General features: G+C 39.3%; 1 protein-coding gene across 1 annotated transcript in view; it reads left to right on the forward strand.

Moving 5' to 3' along the window:
- The window catches only part of pigg (phosphatidylinositol glycan anchor biosynthesis class G (EMM blood group)), a gene marked incomplete at its 5' end in the record, with an annotated part of 135,656 nt that overhangs the window by 25,574 nt on the left and 98,044 nt on the right, over positions 1-12,038 (forward strand). Inside the window, 1 exon segment of the mRNA XM_014010407.1 lies at positions 2,818-3,030. Coding sequence (XP_013865861.1) covers positions 2,818-3,030 — 213 coding nt within the window.

The following is a 12,038-nucleotide window of genomic DNA, read 5'->3' on the forward strand; positions in this document are numbered from 1 at the left end:
ATATATATATATACAGTGTGTGTGTGTGTGTGTGTGTGTGTGTGTGTGTGTGTGTGTGATTGTGCAGTGTGTGGGGCTGAAGGAACTGTCCAAGGTACTGAAAGTGCTGGAATGTTTCAGTGGTTCCCAACCTTTTTAGACGTGTGTACCCCCTGAGACATTTTGTCATACCACTACCCCCTCAGTCAAACATAATGGTGTTTCTCCAAAACTATAATGTACTACAACTGTTTAATAAATGAAAATTATGTATTTAACTCCCTAGAATGTTTAATTTTCGGGCATTTTATTTTTTCAACTCAAATTAAACAAAGATAAAATGTTGCCTTGGAAGTGAATAAGTAATTAAATAAATAAATCAGGTAATAGCAGCATCCAAAATACATTGTATTGTCCAAAATGTGTCAGAAACTCACCCAAACAAGCAAATTCTTTGAGATTCCATGTTTTATACTGGATTCCATTTTGTGTTAATTCCGTGATTCCATCTGCAATTTCTGCATTGTGGAAATCATAGGGCCCTACATATTAGTCCTATTTTTATTTATTTTTTACACTCCTGGGAAATTTTTCCACGTACCCCCTTTAATATGCTCGCATACCCCTGTTTGGGAATCACTGTTTTAGACAGTGTGTGGGGCTGAAGGAACTTTCCAAGGTCCTGAAAGTGTTGGAATGTTTCAGGGCTTTAGACAGTGGCTGTGTCCAAAATGGTCCTTGGTAGACTGGGAAGACCGGAAAAAAGTGGCTGTGAATTTGGACGGTCTAGCTTCCCGTCCTTACCCCGGTGTACGTGCTGTCACCTAGCAACTGTGACGATGCTAAACAGATGCAAAATTAGATTGAAATTAACACAAAACAATAAAATTAACTTTAAGGAAATATTTGAAGAGCTAATGGACCCGCCGTAGGTGCATGTTTATTTTGCGTCTTTTTCCGACAAAAATAGAATCTAAAAACATGTCTATACAATTCACAAAAGTATTAAAAACACAACCACTTGAAAATTACAATTTTTATACCTCCAGGTTGTAACAAAACAGACCAAAATACTCATGCAACCAACTAAAGCTTCAACAATTTCAGTAAAAACTTACTGTGCTGGACAGAGCTTTTATTGTAAAGCAAACATAGTGTCATAATACAACCCCTGGCAAAAAGTATGGAATCATCAGTCTTGGATGAGCACTCATTCAGACATTTCATTCTGTAACACAAACTCAGATCAAAAACATGWTACAATAATAAGGTCATTCCAAAGTGCAACTTGTTGGCTTTCAGGAACACTCAAAGAAACAAAGAGAAAACATTGTGGAAGTCAGTGAATGTTACTTTTATTGACCAAGCACAAGGAAAAACATATAGAATCACTCAATTTTGAGGAAAAAAGTATGGAATCGCTCAAATTGGAGGTAGAAAATAAGGACACACTCGGTCAATTTCCTTTCCCTAAATGGACACCTGCCTCAGATTAGATCTGCTTGTTAGTCTGCAGTTAAAAACACCTGCAGTCATGACACCTAGGAGGGCTGCTGGACAAAGTGGAGTGCAAGAACCATGGCTCCAACAAGAGACATGTCTCTTGAAACAAAAGAGAGGATTGTGAAACTTCTAGAAGAAGGTAACTCTTCATGCATGGTTGCTAAATATGTGAGCTGTTCACAATCAGCTGTATCCAAGATATGGACCAAATACAAACAGCATGGAATGGTTGTTAAAGCCAAGCGTACTGGTAGACCAAGAAAGACATCAAAGCATCAAGACAAACAACTTAAGGCCATTTGTCTTGAAAACTGAAAAAGTACAACTAAACAGATGAAGCATAATGGGAGGAAGCTGGAGTCAATGTACGTATGTGACCGAACCCTAAGAAACTGCCTAAAGGAAATGGGATTTCAATACAGGAAAGCTAAAAGAAAACCATCACTGACACCTAAACAAAAAAGAACAAGACTGCAATGGGCTAAGGAGAGGCAATCATGGACTGTGGATGACTGGATGAAAGTTATCTTCAGTGATGAGTCAAGAATCTGCATTGGACAAGGTGATGATGCTCAATGCACAAGTTTACATTGACATTTTGGACAGTTTTCTCATCCCTTCAATTGAACAGATGTTTGGAGGTGATGAAATAATTTTCCAAGATGACAATGCATAGGGCAAAAACAGTGAAGGCATTCCTTGGAGAAAGACACATTCAGCCGATGTTATGGCCTGCAAATAGTCCAGATCTCAACCCAATTGAAAACCTCTGGTGGAAATTGAAAGAAAAGGTCCACAAGAAGACTCCAACCTGCAAAGCTGATCTAGCAACTGCTATCAAAGAGAGTTGGCACCAAATTAATGAAAAATACTGTTTGTCACTCATCAAGTCCATGCCTCAGAGACCGCAAGCCGTTATAAAAGCCAAAGGTGGTGCAACTAAATACTAGTGATGTATTTTGAATGGTCTTTTGTTTATCTGTTTTTCATGATTCCATAATTTTTTCCTCAGAATTGAGTGATTCCATATTTTTTCCCCCTGTTCTTGGTCAATAAAAATAACATTCACTGACTTCCACAATGTTTTCTCTTCATTTCTTTGAGTGTTCCTGAAAGCCAACAAGTTGCACTTTGGAATGACCTTATTATTGTACCATGTTTTTGATCTGAGTTTGTTTTACAGAATGAAATGTCTGAATGAGTGCTCATCCAAGACTGGTGATTCCATACTTTTTGCCAGGGGTTGTATTACAAGACAAAGAAACACTGCAACTATCACATGTTTAGCAAGAGTCACTGTTGTGCTTCCTCTGTGCTTGTTCTCTATCACTCAAGTGGGCATGGAGAATCCTGGAGTGGTGGAGCAGGTTGACCTGACTCCTACACTGGCCCTGGGACTGGGCCTCCCCATTTCTCAGAACAGTGTTGGCCATGTCATCCCGGGTGTGTTGGAGGAGAGCTCCATCCGAGATCAGCTTCGCTTCCTTCATCTCAATGGCCACCAGCTTAGCTGCCTGCTCAAAGACAGCATACCTGACTACAAGAAAGGTGGGTGAAGGATTCACAGGGCTGCCTCTTCTGATTGAAATGCCAAAGCCTTGTCTGACAAGTAGTTTTGTTTGTTTGAATTCAACTAAAGCAGCCATAGCAAATTAATGTCCTGATGCATCTCAATAATCCAGGTAGAAAAAATCAAAAAGAAATAAATAAGTAGGTCCTCTGGATGGGTTCTTCCTTAGTGAAACATTTTGTCTCTCCTCCAAGAGACTTCTTCAGTCTGAGGAGTTTCAGGTGAACTCAGCCTTATAAGCACTGCCTCCACATGGACAAACAGGTTAGTCACATGCAAAAGAGGGCCATCGCCTAACAATAGGCTTMWTTAGKTRTATTTAYTCACATGCAAAAGAGGGCCATCGCCTAACAATAGGCTTGATTAGCTCTATTCATAGAGTGTCATGTGCCCCATCAACTGACTTATTGGTTTGGATGCTTTGGCTGTGGTTTTTTGGTGTTATGTGTTTGTAGTGAGTGCAAGCGGAGCTCGACGTCCCCTTGTTTTTGTCTCTCTAGCAATATTATGTCTCTCATAGCAAATTCAACTTAAACACAAAAAGCTATTTTTCTGTCAATTTAACAGATATGATCTAAAATTGAATGTGCTAGTACTTTAGGATCAACCTCAACACATACTGCAAGAACAGAACATGTTATGTAAGGAAGCTGGTGATATGAATTCCATCAAGGAATGCTAGTTTTATTAGAAATTTGATTAAATATGCATGAATACACAGTAATTTTTTTTCCAAAGAATTGTGCGGCTGTACTTGTGATAATGTTAATCTTTTGTTTTAGAACAGAACCCACTGAACATTTAAACATTTAAAAACAACTAATCACTGTGCTAACATCGACACTAAAAGTAAGAAAATAGAAAAATCACAATCAGTTGAAAGTTTTAATAAATACTGACAGATTGTTTTTACTGATCATGAGCTGTTAGTGAAACACAAATACAGCTCAGCAGATTTTTCTAGAGACAGAACCAGCTTTTGACAATTATGGCCTATTTGTGTGTGTGCAAAGCTGTATTCTTGGTCAAGCACATTATTATGTTGTCAATCCCTACCTACATCTTAGTTGCCTTGACTGACTTTGTACCCATATTTGCTGCCACCCCAACATTTATGATTTAATCTACTGGAGTAAACTTCTGAAATAAAGATAGGTTGAATTTTAACAAGTTTTTAAAATAAATATTATGCATTACTGGCTTGTTTTCTGTCAGGAGAGAGCCAATTCAACTCAACAATTCTATTTTGAGAGTAAATCTGTCGCACTTTTCTTTTTGACTCTTTCAAAACTCAAAGACAAGACGGCTTCCTTTGCAACTCACGAAAGGAAATTAACAAGCACTGTGAAATTGCTCGAAATTCTGAAGACTGTACAAATCTAAGATGAAAAAATCTTTTTTGCATTTTAATGCCCAGCCCGGCCTGGCCACAGTCAGCCTGGCCTTGTTCTACCCCAGCCCTTGTTGTGTTTGCTTTGAGCAGAGTGCCACCTCAACGTGGAAAAGGATCATCATATCCAAAACGCACAAGTCTTTATGTAACGCCATTTTATTTGCAACACAACAATGGACAACATCAAGCCTGCATTCTGTATAAAATTTAAGACCAGCTGAAACACAGCGAGATGAAGTCAAATTGGCCCCAGCTACCTGGCCAGTCTGAGTTCCAGAAATAAGTCTGGTGGGCCATAATAGTAAATGCTAAGCTACAGAACCTGGGTTTGAACTCAGGCTGGACTGGACCTTACAATCCAAACTGTCAAAAGTGAACTCATTAGTCACTGTGCATGTTTAAATGACAGCCTTTTTGTTTTGAACAAGGAGAAAATAACTACAACAATGTTAACATTCTTATGTTTAAAGCTCATTGTCACTATAAGCATTAGGAAAAATCAACCCAGAATAATTAGTTTAGTTTTTCTTGCAAATATGTTATCTCTTAAATCTTTTTAATAAGTTAACAATGAATTTGCCACAAAGTAATTAAGTAGGTGTCGATGTGACATGTAACATTGCCACATGCAGAAAACTTAAAATATCAGAAATAAAAAATGGATTTCCCTGTAGGAAAAGTGTCTACTTCAACATTAGCAATAATATTCTTAAGCAAGTGTGTCTGTCTCAAACTCATTTTCTTGTGTACATGAATGAATTACTTCTGTAGTGCGAAGATGTCACCCAAAAGATTTAAAGTTTGTTGTCTGTACTCGAACATCAATGTTTTTCCTGTGTTTGTGGAAACACATTTACATATTTTCACATGGTTTGACCCTTTTTTATAAATCAGTGTCTCACTGTTTGTCAGAGTTATCCATCACTGAGCCTTTACTTCAACTCTCCTTGCTGTCTGCCTTTTGTTCTGTGTGTTATTGTCCTTCACTTTTAAATATTCAGTGCACCTATGCCAGCTTTTGCCACTGCCTGCTTTGATGGAAGGTTTTTTTTGTTTTAATTGAAAAAAAAAGAAGAATAATGCAGAGAAAATGAAATCATTTAATTTTGTTTAAGATTAATCAGTTTGTTTGGATTTTAATTTGTTATTTCCATATTTTCTCTGACATTTTGTAAAATATTGCAGGAAAAAAAAGCTGGAAATAATAAATAAATGGAATAGTAATTCTTACCCTCCTTTAAAGCACTAATAGTTTTATGTTAAGGCATTTTTAAAATCACTAGTAGGAGACCAAACTTTAACCCTAACACTAGGATTGAAAACACCGTAAACATCCTATATACACCTACCAGACCACAACCCCAACCATTCCTGACCCTTCCCCTAACGCTCATCCTCCTCTGTCTATTCCTCCTTTCTCTGAACGCTCCTCCCTCCCTAAGCACAGCACATGACAAACACTCAATATATTGAGTTCTACTCAAACAGTACACCTACGCTCATCGTAATATACCAGCCATATTCCACTACATATAAATATAGCACATACAAATCAATAGGCTGTCTCCGATTGTGTCTTGGAACAACCCCTGTGCATTTTCCATAAAGATAGGACCTAGTGATTTAGGACTGGACCTGGAATCTCAAGTATAAATGGTGAGTATGTATAAAAAAATGTACAGTATGTGCACCAGTTTCCACACACACATCTATGGCGTATGAGGGCCAAAATTAAGACTAGTGCACAACCAGCGGTTGCTACATCCTTGTAGCAGGAGGCATATTTATTCATAAACCAGCTATTGATCTGATTAATGATAGGCCGACACAGATAACTGAGCAGCTGGCCCCGGTAACTGAGAGACAGATGCTGGCAAATAAGGAGGAGACTATTCATTTTTGTTAGCATTGGAGAGGTTAGCGACTAGTAAGCCTGGGCTAGTGACCCACTGGATATCCAGCTCCCTCCACTGTCCATTGACAAGGATAGGCTGGCGTTAGCATTGGACAGGCTAGCAAATAGCATGTCTAGGCTGCTCATCTACCTTATTACACCAACTTTTTTTGAATAAAGAAAACTTTCTAAACAAAAATGGTTGACAAATAATACCTATAAGTGACATGCAGTGACAGGTGTTCCTTAGACATAATTTACTGTTCAACAACTGTCAATCATAAATATTAAATGTAAAACATATTACTGTGAAGCAGACAGCTTTAGTTACCACCTAAATTAGCAACTGTGTTTGTCCTCGTCTACTGGTCGATGACGTTTTTTTTCTCTTTAACCAAATTGAGTAATATCTGTATATGACATTATAGATTATAATTCAATATAGAAACGCCTAATTTAATACCCTGTCAAAAACTGTAAAAAGCCCCAACTTGATAGTTCTGGCCACAAACTTCTTAACTAAAAGCAAATAAAAATGCACCCAGGCAACAAAAACTGCCTAATTATATATCAGATTCAGCCCATTCCTGTTCAAATCACAGAGATGCCTATTTGTATATTATCATAAGACCTCAGAGTTCTGCAAAATATAGTAGGTAATTTGCAGGGGAATTTTTACTTTACAAATTACTGACATTGCTGATTTACACAGGATTAACAACACAGACAATCTCTACAATTTTTACAAATCGCATGTACCTAGGTAAAACTAATTGCTTAATTTATCTTTTTGAAAGAGCAGAGTCTTTCTTTAAAACTGATCAGTCAGTCTTTTCATCGTTGAGCTTATTATTCCCTTGAGCAGTGGTGTTGAGTCTTCATCCCTTGACTCTTCATCATGCTGGTCCCCCCCCCCCCCCCCCAAAGTCCTCTTTATTACTGTCCACTTTTGCGTCATTGCCTTCATTTTCCTCATCAGCTAATTTTTTTTCCCGATATCTCAATTACCTCTTTCTTTACCTCAGTTTCATCATCACTTTCACTGGGCATGTCCACCTGATTTTTCTGATTAAGGTCCAGTCCTGGAAGGCTTTTATTTCTCTATTTAACTCTCCTATTCTTTTCCAATTCCTCTCTAAACTCTTCATACTGTGGAGTAGCTCTTGTTCCTTAAAAAGCCTTGGATGCCCGATGCTTTTGATACCATTTTTACAATCGGATCAAACTTACTCGATGGGCTGATCAGGGCAGTGATTCTTCCAGTGGTCTATACTTTCTCCACTTTGTCTACTACTCCTTAATTTCATCTTTCTTCTTCACCACTACTGTTCTCATGGCCAAGTCTAACTTTGTGCAATAAAAAACTCCTTCCTTTTTTAGTCTTTTGGGTAAACAGTTCTCAAAGACTTTGGACTCCACCTGTTCATTTCTAGCTAGAAAAAGATGCCTAACCGAGGACTCCTGGGATGCATATCCCTCTCCACACAGCATTACCTGTGTTGGGGTAGAAATCACTGCTTAAACTTTCCCCCATCCTCCTTTGAATGGAGTGATCTCAGGAAACTCTGGTGGTTCTGCATCTACCATTTTTAAGAGTTCCTTGTCATCTTGAGTTGACTTGATTTTTCTTCTTGCCTGCTTTTATTCAATGTTGCGTTTTGCAGTTACAGCCAGAGCATCAATTCAGCAAAACAGAAAAGATATTAAAACAATCAAAATTATTTGTAAAATCTATTTCATCTTTCCCTAGAGCTTCAGGCTGCAGTTGTTTAAATAAAATGGCTGTTCAGAGCAGAGAAATTAGAATTCCAGTACCTCCACAGTATGAGAGCTTCCTAAAGTGAGGTGATCTCCAATAAAGCTGTCCTAATATAGAAGTTCAGTCTTTGAATGGGCTAGTGGTGGCTTCCCTATCTGAACTGTCTACTCTCCAAGAATCGGCCTCTCTTTACACTATCTCCATTCTCTAAGTTTGGTCCGGTTGGTCTACTGTTTGCAAGGGAACTCACCCTGTCTGAGACTGCATTTATTGTTAAAAACTTTCTGTAGAAATTACCTAAGATTCTCCTCCCTTAAGGCTTGCTCATTACCTTTGACCGGCAAAAGTATCATATATACAGGTCCTTCTCAAAAAATTAGCATATTGTGATAAAGTTCATTATTTTCTGTAATGTACTGATAAACATTAAACTTTCAGATATTTTAGATTCATTGCACACCAACTGAAGTAGTTCAAGCCTTTTATTGTTTTAAAATTTATTATTTTGGCAACAAAGGTAAAGAAAAACCAAAATCCCTATCTCAAAAAATTAGCATATCATGAAAAGTTGCTCTAAACTACTTATTAACCCAATCATCTGAATCAACGAATTAACTCACACCTGCAAAAGATTCCTGAGGCTTTTAAAAACTCCCAGCCTGGTTCATTACTCAAAACCACAAACATGGATAAGACTGCTGACCTGACTGCTGTCCAGAAGGCCATCAGCAAGAGGGTAAGACACAGAAAGACATTTCTGAACGAATGGGCTGTTCCCAGAGTGCTGTGTAAAGGCACCTCAGTGGGAAGTCTGTGGGAAGGAAAAAGTGTGGCAGAAAATGCTGCACAACAAGAAGAGTTGTCATCCCAACACTCTGGATGAGCTTAAGGCTGCTACCGAAGCATCCTGGGCCTCCATAACACCTCAGCAGTGCCACAGGCTGATTGCCTCCCTGCCATGCCGCATTGAAGCAGTCATTTCTGCAAAATGATTCCCCACCAGTAATTTTGATTAGGGCTGCGCGGTATATGCGATAGACGGTAGAAACGATAAGAAGTTCACCTACGGTAGAAATTTACCCTCTACCGTCCTGTCATCAGTTATGTCATCACACCTGTGTCAACATGGCTGCGAGTGCAGAGACAACTGAGCAGGAAGAGTTAGAAATATTCTGAAAATAAATGAAGAAATATAGCATTTTAAAACGCATATAGAGAGATTACGTCCTCAAAGTTTCCCCCTCCCACTGTAGAAAAGTTACGTTGTACCGTCATGTGGCGGGATCATTTCCTCCCTCCCTCCCACTACACATAGTGCAGAGCGAAGCTTTAACGACCGTGTTTTTCACACCCAAGTGGTCAGAGAAAAAACTTATTTTATGTATTGTTACCCACAGAGATGATAAAAAAAAGACGGACGTTCGTTCAGTCAAAAATCCATCTTGCTAATGTAACAGTTCTGCTCTGCAGCAGAGCGGCAGCGGGTCAGTTCAACAGGCAGAAGCTCATTGAATGGCAGTCTGATATTATATTTATTTGGCTTCACTAGGGATGGGTACCTTTGACATTTGAATCGATTCAGTACCAATATCCGATACCTGGGAATCGGTACTGGTACTTAATGGAACCAATTTTCGGTACTTTGTGTGTGTTGTTTTTTTAATAATCTTGTTTTTAACATATTTCTCAATAAATGAAATTTAACATATCAAGACAACATTCAACTCTTTGAATTGTAACATCAGTTGTGTAACTTATTTAAAGTGAAAACTCTTGAAAACAACAAGACTGTTTTGTCTTATTGCACAAATTAAAATCCAGCTCCACGTATTTCTATTGATGTCATTTCCCCGCTAGAAAAATTGTGATGGAGGTTCATTGAAGGCAAATATGTTTAAATCAAATAAACAAAAGAGGATTGAGTTAAAATAAATAAAAGGTATTCAAGCTACGTTTTGAGCGTCCTAAACACGTCCAACACTTCAAGTTGGCTGCTTGTGCTCTTTAAGTCAGACGTGTTCGGACTGTCGGGAAGCGCCTCTGTGGTTTTCCTTTGTCTCTGTTTAATGGTGGATGAAATAAATAAAGTGGTGGTACTTCATTTACTTTGAGCAAGCGAACATCATGCTCACAAGATAATTAATCCACCAGATAATTCAGAGGCGGTCTGTTCGGCGAGTTTTACTCCAGGAGCTACGCGCTGTGAGACTCGCTTTCAAGCTACGTTCTTCTGAGCTCTTGTTTACCAGCGGCTGTTGATGTCATTACACTCTTGCACGATGCTGCGTTCAGGACAAGCATGGAGAACTCACCACTCATACGCCAATACGATCGCAATGATGCGTTTAGGTACCAAAACAAGGTACCATTTGATGTTATGTGAATAGATACTCGGTAGTACCGACAGAATTCTGTCTGTACTTTAAAAAGTATCGAATTCGGTACCCATCCCTACCACATTTACATTCCAGTTATCTGAAATTGTTTTATGACTAGGACTACGTGCAGCTGAAGCCCCTTAAGGCCCTGTCACACTATAACATTTTAGGCAACTTATGCCAACTTCAATTTTTTTTTTCTGCCCCTAGACGTGCGTCCACCATAGACTTTGCATGTATACTGGACGCTCCTGCTGCTCAAAACATGTTCAGTGTGAATCCAGCTTTACTGTTAAGATGATGGCAAAAAAGATTGTCTGCATTGCTCAAGAGACACTCTTCAAGTGAAAAATCTTGTTTAGGTAGTGGTGCTAAGAAATAATAAGTTTGTACTTTAAAGCTACTGAAAAAAAATATTTGGCAAGCATTTGATTGTAATCCATACTAAAGTTTACATTAGCAACAATCTGTGATAGAGCATTTTAGCATAGCACAACCTTTGTTTTGATGACATCAGCAATGACATACCACAGCAACCTGGTCTTTTCTTAAAACCAGGGTTCCCATGGGTCCTTGAGATCCTTGAAAGTTTGTGAATTTGAAAAAAGGATTTCAAGGATCTGGAAGGTTTGTGAAAACAGACACAAATTACATTTGTCCTTGAAAGTCCTTGTATGTTTTTACGGATTGAAGTTCTCTATTCACACAACTGATTTTTATCATCTGTAAAAATAAAAAAATAAATTGAAAAAAACAACTTACATTTGTTGCGGTGGATAACTCAGGATTACGGTAAACTGATGTGGCTTTCAATTAATAACGTGAGCCATAGTCATAGTTTTAGCCAATCAGAGCAGAGTAGGTAGGAATGTGCGATATAAACGATATACGGTAGAAACGATATAAATTTGTCCTATGATAGAGATCTGTAGTCTACCGGCCAACTGTGCAATTCTTTTTGATGATGTAGTAGATGGCTGGAGTCAAAACAGAGGAAGCGGGAAGCAGCGTGGCTGAGAGCGCAAAGGAAGAGGGGAAAAAAAACACCCGAACCGAATCTGGTTCGGGTGTGTGAAAATGAACGCCAAACTGTTTATATTTATGTGACGGTGTGTCCTCCGGTCGGATGCCGACCGACCACACTGCCTGCTGCGGGAGGAGCGCGCGCCGCAGCACATGGTGACACAGCGAGGCGACAGTCAGTGCAGGTGAAGTAGAGCTCCAGGACTCACAAAAGCTCGCTGAGTCTGGACCTCGGTTCTCCTGCGGTCATAGCGTGACGACGCACGGCCGAATGCGTGCGGAGTAGCGCGATTATAATACTCACCCTTTATGCTATGTTCACACCGAATGCGTTTTGAGCGGAAGGAGCGGCCGATTCACATGCAAAGTCTATGAGGACGCGCCTCTAGGGGTCGTGCTTCACGTACGTTTTGGCCAGCGCGCAAGGAAGGCGGAAGGGGCACAGAGCGTTTTCCGCGCATGCGGTGCTGCGGAAGCAGCCACCGCCCGAGTTCAAATATCTGAACTTTTCGCCGCTCGACGCTTCTCCCACTGAAAAC

This window comes from Austrofundulus limnaeus, unplaced genomic scaffold (assembly GCF_001266775.1).
Source record: "Austrofundulus limnaeus strain Quisiro unplaced genomic scaffold, Austrofundulus_limnaeus-1.0 Scaffold68, whole genome shotgun sequence".
NCBI classification, from domain to species: domain Eukaryota; kingdom Metazoa; phylum Chordata; class Actinopteri; order Cyprinodontiformes; family Rivulidae; genus Austrofundulus; species Austrofundulus limnaeus.